The sequence below is a fragment of the Pseudopodoces humilis genome, chromosome 1, assembly GCF_049639895.1.
Source record: "Pseudopodoces humilis isolate 2021_Gansu_Grassland_sample_001 chromosome 1, ASM4963989v1, whole genome shotgun sequence".
In the NCBI taxonomy this organism is placed as follows: Eukaryota; Metazoa; Chordata; class Aves; order Passeriformes; family Paridae; genus Pseudopodoces; species Pseudopodoces humilis.
The window spans coordinates 100350721-100361344 of NC_142200.1; the positions used below are offsets into that span (position 1 = coordinate 100350721).

Sequence of the window (10624 nt, forward strand, 5' to 3'; positions counted from 1 at the left end):
AAATGTGTGATGTAGCCACCACACTATCCTTGCTAGGAAAGTTGCCATTTATTTCTGTTACTCCATGTCGTGCATCTCTCCATGTGAAGCTGGCTGTGGGAATGAGAAGCAGTTTGGTGATTCTTACTGTGGTGAGAGAGGATTAGGATAATACTCATTTTAATGGGTGATCTTTTATCCCTTTCAGAATGTTCTTAGAAGCTGGGAAACATGTCCTCGTAGAGTACCCCATGGCTTTGTCTGCTAAGGCAGCCCATGATCTCTGGGAGATGGCTGAGCAGAAAGGTAACACTTTTGTTCTCAAGAGTGTAAGCAGTCTCTCTTAGCTGTTGGTTAGCACCAAAGGCACCGAATTCAAAGGCAAGTCTCCAGCCTAGTTTTAGCTGTCACATGCAAGGGAGTATGACTGTCTCAGAGATGTAAGACTTGTGCAAATAGAGGAACAAACACACAAATGTCACTGCTAAGAGTAAAGTATGTTTGCCCTCACAAAAACTCTAGCCTCTATTTGTGACACTTAGAATGCAGTTAAAGAGGAAAACTTCTGTCACAGTGATAGTAAAGCACTTTGAGTGCAGCTATTGGACTTGTGCAATTCTGTGTCCTCTCTCTCCCTGGAAGTGGAACTGCAGACAGTTCTCCTAGCTTCTAACATTTGTGATGTGCTGGCCACACACAGATGCTCATGCTACTGTAGGCAAGCAAGGCATCACTGTCTGAAAGACAGACTGTCTCTAAGCAAAATCTCCTTTTTTCCAGAAAGTGTGTGGTCCCATCCCAGTGGTGCAAAGGGTCAGAAGCTGGCAGTTCTGCTGGGGCCAGTGGGGATGAATGGGACTGCAAGGCAAAGAGCAGTGCTGGGCAGAAGTGGAGTGCAAATCATTTGGAGAAACTGCACTTTTTATACCGCTGCTTCTTAAAGATCTCCTTTGTGACTTTAGTCCTGAAACACTGGAGGTGTAGGATTTCTGCTTTGCTGTTTCCCTGTACCAGCACCAGTTACTGCCTTGTTGCTCACCAAATGGTTTCCCATTGAGCAGAATTTATACCTCTTTTCTTGGAGCAGCAGTAGTTACTGTCAGCAGCCTACAATGACTCCCCTGGAAATCTTCCAGAAAAACACATACTGAATGAGGGACACATTCAACTTGTATCAGATAACCTCCATTTCAAAGTAGACCAATTAATGGCAGTGGAGGGAGGTACTCTTTAACATATTGTTCCAATCTGGGTCTGAGCATTATTCTATTTTTTCCCTTTCTTTTTATTTTCCTACTACCCTGGGAGGAAACATGCAGAACAAGGAAATGTGAGGGGAAAGAGGCCAAGAATTAATCCATCCATTACTCTGAAGACTCATATTTCAGCCTTAGCTGGGTACTGGATTTCATTACGCAGTTTCTGTTAGACATAGTGGCTACTGTTCCTGTAGTTTCTGTATTTGTAGTCTCCTGAAAATCATTAACCCAGATTGATGCTTCAGCTCAGGGCCCATGCTTCCATGTTTGATTTTCTTCCTGGCATCACTTTGTGAGCTGTGCATGAGAGTATTTCTGAGTGAGTTCCCACTGGTGGCTAGTGAAGCCTTTACTGTTTAGACATAACTTTGATTCACACAGGAAACTTTTATTTAATCTGTCCTGATTTCTTTTTTTTCTTTGTGTGGTTTTGTTTCGTTTTTTTTTGGTTTTCTTAATGGCAGGTAAAGTACTCCATGTGGAGCACATTGAACTTCTTACTGAAGAGTACAAGCAGCTGAAAAAAGAGGTGGCTGGGAAAGACCTGGTGAAGGGAACATTGCATTTCACAGGTCAGTAGCTCTGAAGAAATCAAAATCTAACTGGATTTGCTCCCCAGGAATGCCGGTGCTTCCAGGCTTCATTCAGTCCTTTCACACAAGACACTGTCTATAAACTGAGTAGAGACACAGGTACTGCCTCTGGATAATTCCCTTGTTGAATCCACATACACCCTCCTGTCCTCAACATGTCCTGAAGGGTTTATTGTTTATGTACTTTATGCAGCCCTCTCTGCTACAGCTCATCAACTGATCCATTTCAACATTAAATGTGTTTATTGACTTTCCTACTCAGTCTATCTGCTGACTTTTCTACACCCTGATCTTCAAGCCTGCAACACTGCAGCTTCTTCATCCTTTCCTATGCAGAAGGCATTATTCTATTTCCTATTCCTCAAGAGTTTCTATCCCACCAGGTAGTGTCCTTGATGAAAACAAATCAGGATTCCCAGCTTTCAGTGGAATTGCCCGTCTGACATGGCTGATTGACCTCTTTGGAGACCTCACTGTTACCTCTGCCACCAGAGAGAAGCAGAAGGATAAGAATTATTCCAGAATGACTGTTCACTTTCAGACTGCAAACAAGAAGTGAGTAATGTCTATGGCAACATGTGAGCCAGGCTCCTCATCATCTGCACATCTTTTGCCTGCAGGAGTTCTGCATCCTCTTCTCTTGTGGAAACAGGTGGAGACTGGCATGGAAGTGTACATGTCTTTTAAAGATGCATTTTATAATATTGAGTTTGATCTTCCTTTATTATGCAGTGACAATATCCTTTCTATCAAATAGATATTTTTAACAGCCTTGCTAAAAAGTGGTATTTTATAACTATGAAGAAAGTCACCAGTATTTCATACTGTGACTTGACTACTTAGCTTGGTCCAGAGAGTGGTGGAAACTCTCAGGTTTGGTCATCCTCTGGAGTGCAGAGTTCATGTCCTTTCAAATAAGATGAAGTAACAATGTCATTTTAAAGCAACAAGATAGAATTTGAGAATTATCTGGCATGAAAAGTTAGAGAGAAATTTTCCAATGGTGAACTCCTTGGTTTTTTTGGTTTTTTTTTTCTTTTTTTTTTTTGGTTGCAGATATGCTAGTAGACCTCTTAAAAAGCCCAAACCTAACCCAGCATTTTAGATAAATGTTTAGTTAGAGTATTTGGGGAGTGAATAATCAGGGCTCCTTTAAACTCTTAACTTTACTGCAGGTCTGGTTAAGCAATTCATCAGCCACTCCTACGAATGCCATTGCAGTTTATCATGGGATTATCATCTGGTTTTAGCAATCTTTCTCTCTCTTTAAATAAAACAGCATTTCCAATTCCTTTTGAAATGCAGTTGTGAGAGGACAGAAGTCTGTATACAAGCTCTGTTTACCCTCTTAGCAATTTGCCAGTAACATAAGTAGCTGTAAAGATCTAGATAGGGTGAGATTTTGAACTAATTCCAGCAGATGGAACTAGCGGGTGGTTTAAACATTTCCCTGGCTGTCCAGTCTCCTGGGTAGTCCTTAGCTGCTATGTATGATATTTGCTGGATACAGAGCTGTTTCTGGATGACTTTTTTTTTTCCTGCTCCTCAGCACTAGCCGATATTTGCTTCTCTTGGCCTTTTCTATTTGTATGGATCAGTGTTTTCTCACCATAAGTGTTTTAATAACTTTGGGGACAGTCAGTTTTATGCCTCTGGGATAATTTAGGGTGGGTGGAAAATTACATAGCGTTCCTGTATTGTGTTCAGTGCTGGGGCCATATTTCCTGCTGACCTTCCTCCACTGACGTCAGTGGAGTTATTGCAGTAGAGAATTTGGCCCACTCTCTTGTCAAGTGAAGTTACGGCCCAGCAGTAATGGTAGTGGTGTTACAGATCTAATTTGCCCAACCTTTATTTTGCTGAAGGATGGGAAAGGTCTGTACCTTTCATGAGAGCTAACCCATCCTTTTTTGAAATATATGAATACAGTATCCTTGAGAAATCAGGTTAATTCATCCTATTTTCTGCCTTGGAAAATACAGCAGGTGCAGAATGCAGGAGCCTGTGTTCTGCTTGTTAAGCAGGGATTTGTGCAAAGGGTATAGTCTGTCTCCACTGCACAGCCCACCCTCGCTGCTAGTCTGGCTCTGGGTGGATTTTGGAGGTGTGTGTTAATGCCTGCACCCAGCTCTTCGAGAGATGACCTCTGCCTCTGTTGTGTGTCCAAGACAGCTGAGCTGACAGCCTCTCTGTGATACAACATTGAGCAATCCAGGAAAAGCCAAACCTCTACTGAAGCCAAACCTCTACTGACAGCACGTCTGATTTGGGACTGCAGTTCCTGTCCCATGATTACAGAGCTTGGACTCAGTAAATGTCAGAAATTAATTTTTAGTGCAAGCTGGAGAGATAATGATTTGGGCAGTATCTCTTTTGATGTTAACTAGGGATAGGATCCAATTGTCTAATTCCCATCCAAGCTAAGGGAGTCTCTCATTGATTTAATGATAAATTAAAAATATTGGCATTTTCAAAGAGTTAAAAGGAAAATGTTTAAAAGAAATTGAAGACATTTTCTAAACATATTCTGACAAGAAACATTTGAAGTTATGTTTTTATGGAGAGCTAAGTTTACAGAGTCTAATAAAATATCTTCAGATTGAACATTCATAGAAAATTATATAATACATGCTTTCTGCAGAAGTTGCTTCATAAAATTTAAGCTGAGTGGACCCAGAATTCTTTCAAGCATGGAACCAGCTTTATTCTTCTGGAAGTACAAAGGGTGTTTGCTTCATATTGGTTTATTGAGTTATTGCAGTCCAGCAAGGGCCACTCATTATTTGAGGAAAAAGGGAATCAGAAAAGTAAGAAGTCTTTTTCAATGTAGCTGAGAAAATGCTAGCAGTTTACAATTTGGAAAAACAAAATGGCCATAGAAAGTCAGGGTGTTTTCTTCACTGCAGACTGTTTGCATTCAGTGTAAAAGTGGTTTGTTACTGCTTGATGAAAATTTGTTTTTCTTTAGCTACCCAACATATGTAACCCAGCTTTATTCAGATATCAAAAATGTTGGATTTGTTGCTTGTAACTAACTCTACTAACACTTCTAAACAACTAAATGTAGCTAGATAATACTTGGATACAAATCTTTAATGGAAGTGGGTAAACTGTCTATGAAAAAAGCTACAGCACTTCACAATTTTCTGACATAAAATATGAATCTGTTTCTTAAGCTACAAAATTGCTTAAATAATGTGTGGACTTGCAACATGCTTGTCTTTATAGCAAAGCAAGAGGCTTATTTCAGAGTAGAAGTTGTTAATTAAAAATGAATACATTTTGCTTACCAATCAAGTAGAATCAACCTCTCTTTGGGAAAATGACTAAAAATCCAATTGCAGAAGAAGATAAATCTATTATTAAATCCAACATTTTCCTGCTCACTGATCTAAATCAGTCATTCTAATCACTTTGATTAAATTCTGCCCGCTCTGCATGTTTGTGCTTCTGGTTCAGTGGCTTCCCAAGCTAGAGCAGAAGGCATACACTTGAGCCTGATCACTGGTGTGCATCTGCTCTAGATCACCCCAGGGAGGTGATCCTGCACCGACAGGGGCTGTTTTGAATCATATTGAGAGGTCCTTGCTAGTACATGATGGAGATCTCTGCCTGTGCCTGCCCAGTGGTTTCTTCACGCCTACCTACCTGAGATAAAGCAGCTTTGAATAACAATGGCCTGAACCCTCTCTGACTCTTTACTATCATAGGAATATAAAACTGGCTCTGTCAAGTCAGAGCAAAGCTCAGCTTGCTCAGCAGCCTGCCTCTGACCCAGATCGACATCCTCAGGGAAGGAGGATGGGAAGACAGAAAACACTGAGCAATATGGTCCCCAAACGCCCCTCTGGCTTGCAATGACATGTAGCCCCAGGACTTCCTAAAATGCATGGTGCCTTTGCATTTGTTAGTCCTCTAAGAATGTTTCTGGTGCATCCTTGCAAGCTGTGATTTGGACATTTTTTCCCCCCTTTCAGTTGTTTAATTCTGTTCCATCAGGTTCATCAGGCCATCCTTAATTTGTAAGGGGAGTGGTGGGGATATGGAAGTATAGATGAGCAAAGAATAATTGATACGATGATGTAAATATAGAAACTGAATCCTAGAACATAAAAGATGAGAGGTGCAGAAACATTAAGCTGAGCATTCTGCGGAATGTGTTCAGGGCAGATTGACAAGGACTTTCTTTCCAGATCTAATGATACTGAAGATTTAATGGGCAGTACTTGGAGACAGAATTTATTCTTCCGGGCTATTGATGCCTTCATAATTTGTGAGTGGCAGACTAAAGTGGGCCATAAAGGAGTGTGGAAGGGCCATCAATAATGAAGCAAGAAAAATAATGTGCATCCTCTAAACACAGGCAGTAGTGAGTGCTGATGAATGAGCTGTGGGAAGGCAGTGGTACAGCAGTTGACAAAAGAGCAGGAAGGGAGCATCGTGACTGTGGCTGGTGTTGAGGGCCATTCCTCAAAGGTGTTGCAGTCTTGGGTCAAGGAGTCTGTTAAGACCTCTGAAGTGGCACAGCACGTCCCATGGCTCCTTTCCCCTTAGCCAGGATGGCATGTTGGGAAGGAAGGTGTGAGCTGTGCAAGTCAACAGCCAATACCACCAGGCTTGGTTTGAAGATTGTGCTATTGTGCTGTGCTCTGACTAAGAAAAGCCTATCTGAGAGTCTGTGTAGGTATGATTTTTAGGATCAGCACAGTGTTCCCAGTGATGAGAATGAAACATTTTAAAAGTTCAAAGAGTATGGACACCTGTGTCTCTGTCAGTGAATTTGTCCAGCTCATTACAAACAGGTGGGGTTCAGCTCTCATAGTAGCACAGGGTGATCATTATGTACCTGTGTGACTTAAATCTATTGCTGGAGGAATGATTATACATTGAGGGCCTTTAGAGTTTTGCTGTGACTGAATTGTGTACAAAATTTTTGGACTAAACGGCACTTTTTATCCAACTCCACAAACAAACAGTCCACTCACTTCCCTCTTCCTTATGACATGGAATGTCATAAGGCAGAACAGACTTCCTTATGTTGCTTCCTTTACTTTGTGCATAGGGAAAACAAAGCTGGACAGGGCTTAGATGGTGTGCTGAAAGTCATGGCATGAAACAGTGGCAGGGCAGAGTTAAGACTATTACCTGCTGTTGAGCTCTGTAACCACAAGGCATGTTGTTCAGGACACACTGCCTAAATATGCAATGATTGATATTCAAAAATGGTGCATTTATTAGAGATTTTTCTGCAAATGCTGAGAAAAAAACCACAGATTAGAATTGTTGATTCAATTTCTTAATTGATACTTTTTCTCTGCTCCTTCACACTAGACCCTTGACTTGGATTGAAGAAAGAGGACCAGGGATGAGACGTGAAAAGAAAATCAACTTCTGTTTCACAAGTGGTTGCCTGGAGAACTTCCCTGAAGCCCCAAGGTCTTCTGTGGGCCTTTTCATGCAGGATCAGAACCTCTTTGCCAAGAAACTGCTGGGCCAGGTCTCCAAGGAGGAGCTGGCTGCTGAGAAATGGCGAATTTTGCGGTGTCTTGACCTTGCCGAGGTGATCCAACAGTACTGTGAAGAGCCAGAGAAAATCTATTCCTGAGGCTGCTCTTAGGGAAGAAAGAATATGGCAGATGGAAAAGCTGTAGGGCTAGAACTCACTGTTGCCATCAAGCAGTTGCTATTTCTGTTTCCATTACCTTCTTTTTGACTACTTGTGATTCCTGGGCTCTCCAGGTGTTCTGGGAGAGTCTGGGCTATACCCTGTGCCTTCTGGTTTGCACCAGTCCTAAACAATTCACCTGCTCTGATGCATCCCTCTCCTTTCAGGTAGTTAGAACCTAGCAACAACAAGCTTTCCTGTGGTTCAGCTGGGAATATCCCTGACAGTAGATCCTTCAGGACTGTAAATAATATACATAATTCTCTCTCCCAGGGTCTGTTCCCCCATTCCAGATATGTCTGGAAATGAACATGCCTCAATAGTATTCACGTACTATTTTCTAGAATGAAGTTCCTGTTCAGTTTTCCACCTCTTTACTTGAAATACAGAACTTGTGCCACCACAGTCCTGACCATTTCTTCCAATCGCTCTGAATTGTTCTGTGTGGTTGCTCTAATTAATAGTTTTGCTTGTTAGGTATGTGGGGGGTAGGGAGGGGAAAGAGGAGGAGTTATGTATATTTGGGTTTTTTTTGGGGGTGGCTGGATTTCACACTGGAGGTCAACTACAGTCAAATTAAATCTATACTGGGTATCAAACCAGAGTAGAAGAAGAGTCTTGTCTCTTCATAGGGAGTTGTTGATTTCATTCAGTTTCTCAGGTGCCCTGTGCCAACATAGAAATCTTTTCTATGAGATTAGAAACATGTATTGAACTAATGCATTGCCTGTCTGCTGTCTACTGAACCTAAATATTTTTGGGTTTGCACTGAAAGCAGCATATTATTCTCCTTCATTTGTGTTTTAATTCAGCATGGGAATGGATCATATCAAAAAAATAATAAATATCTTGCATTTAAGAAAAGAAGATCACTAATGCATTCCTGGAAACAGAGAAATTCATTAGGAATAGTGATAAATTTAGAACAGTATTGTAGAAAACAGAGCCATTTGCAAGTATATCCATATACTTATGTCATGGTTCAACCACAGCTGGTAGCTAAGCACCAGTCAGCTTATTGTACCTCAGTGGGATGGGGGAGAGAATCAGAAAGGTGACAGTGAGGGGAAAAAAGGTGAGTTAATGACAGTTTAACAGATAAAGCAAAAGCTGCACATGCAAGCAAAGCAAAATAGGGAATTTATTCACTCCTTCCCATGGGCAGGCAGGTGTTCAGCCACACCCCAGGAAATCAGGGCTACATCACACACAACAGCTACTTGGGAAAACAAGTGCCATTGCTCCAAATGTACCCCACCCCCCCCCCCCCCTTCAGTCTCCTTCCCCAGCTTTATGTGCCATATGGAATGGAGTACTGCTTTGTGGTCAGCTGTCCTGACTGTGACCCCTCCCAAATCCTTGTGCACCCACAGCCTGCTTGCTAATGGGATGGGGTGAGAAGCAGGAAAGGCCTTGAGGCTGTGCAAACATGGCTTAGCAGTAATTAAACATCCCTGTGTTATCAACACTGTTTCCAGCAAAATCCAAAACACAGCCCCCCAATTCAGCGACTCTGAATGAAATTAACTCGACCCCAGCCAAAACCAGCCCAGGTTATAGCACAGGACACCTGTGGGAATGGGTCTTTAGCATTTTTACTGTAGTCACAGGATCACATATGAAAACATTATCACTTCCCTAAAGAAGCATTTTCGTTTTAGATGCCTAAGCACTGTCTAAATTAACAATTCCTCTGATTGCCTTTTACTTTCTAATTACAGCATCTGTTGGTGCTATATTAATATAGAAGCAAACTTCAGTCTGTGCAATTGTTCTTTCAAACTCAGTCTTTTTTTTTTTTTCTATTTCATAATTTGGGCAACTTTTTAATAAGGGAGCATATATGTTGTGAATGTATTCATAACTGCAGCCAGTCAATATTGACAGTTGAATGTCTTCCTTTGGGTAAATGTTCGTTCAGCAGTTGGATACAATTCAGTCTGCTGGAAACAAGAAAGGTCTGTACAATTTTCTCCCAAATCAGTCAGATTTTAGCAGTGACTGGAGCTTGATGTGTGAATGAATTCTGCATGTGGCATTTGTTTAAATCTACCCTATCTGTTAAAATCAGTGAAAACTCCTGTTGCCTTCAGTGGATTGAGGCCCCTGTGAGCTGGCAGCAGATTTGTGCAGGCAGATCCTGTGTTTGTCCACCCAAATGGATATTTTACTGAGCATTCACAGGGACTTCTGTGCCACTGTGGTGGTGGACATGGCCTGGGCAGATCTGATGTTCTATGAGAGGGAGAAAAGTGAATTTTTGGCAAAACACAAACAGTCCATCTGGGATAAGAATTACTTAGAATCTTCTGTGTATGTCTGCTAGGTATGACATCCAGTGAAAGGCCCTGTTCCTTGACAAACTCCTGATCTGTGTCTATGGGGTGAATGCCACTTGTTTACATGCTAAATCATAATGGGTAGTTGAGGAGGGAGGGAAAAGGAGATTCACACATCTCTAGGCATCAGAATTAGAACATCTCCCTGAGCATGCTCTGCAATTGCTGGTGAGAGCAGCATTTCCCTAGGAAACAGGGAATAAATTCATGGGAGTTTTGAAGAGCAGCAGTATAATATTGTGCAGTGAACTGTCCCCTGGAAAAGCTTGTCTCTATAGAGAGCACCTGGGGAAATTAGCTGGTTAATTTGAGCTAGGGAAGGCAGCTGTCTAGAGGTTGGATAATCCACATTCTCCTTCATTCCCCTCCCATCCCTTCCAGCTACCGTGCTTACTTACTACTGTCTGTCCTGCTACTGGCAGCCTGTATTGTTTAAATGGCTTTTCCTTCTGCTCTGTGAATTTGCCAAGGTACTGTGATTGTTTGTATATGGGAGCTACTGGATGTCCAGTTCCAAATGTATGTATTGTTCAACCAAGTGTCAAACTCACCAATAAAATCCTGGAACTCCTAACCATTCTTTTTTGTTCCCTTTGTCCTTCATTAGCAGTCCCCATTGCCTCTGCTGAAAGTGGCTCTGTCCCAGTTGGCTTTTTTCCCCCTTTTCCCTCCTCAAGGCCTTTGAAATCCTGCCAGGGTCTACAGGCTGTAATAATATCCTAAAGACCTCAGCTGCCTCCTTCTCCTGTTTCAAGTTCTGAATACAGGTGTGGTAGGATTTGTGACCTC

General features: G+C 41.8%; 1 protein-coding gene across 5 annotated transcripts in view; it reads left to right on the forward strand.

The window, feature by feature from the left end:
- BLVRA (biliverdin reductase A) overlaps nucleotides 1–10409 on the forward strand; it is a 31899-nt gene extending 21490 nt beyond the window's left edge. For all 5 annotated transcript variants that reach the window (XM_014248740.2, XM_014248737.2, XM_014248739.2 and 2 more), the window contains 4 exons: nucleotides 188–285; nucleotides 1703–1810; nucleotides 2215–2386; nucleotides 7163–10409. In XM_014248740.2, the coding sequence (XP_014104215.1) occupies nucleotides 188–285; nucleotides 1703–1810; nucleotides 2215–2386; nucleotides 7163–7436 (652 nt within the window). In that variant the 3' untranslated portion in view covers nucleotides 7437–10409. The remainder of the gene's footprint in view (nucleotides 1–187; nucleotides 286–1702; nucleotides 1811–2214; nucleotides 2387–7162) is intronic.
- Nucleotides 10410–10624: the final 215 nt, after the last annotated feature.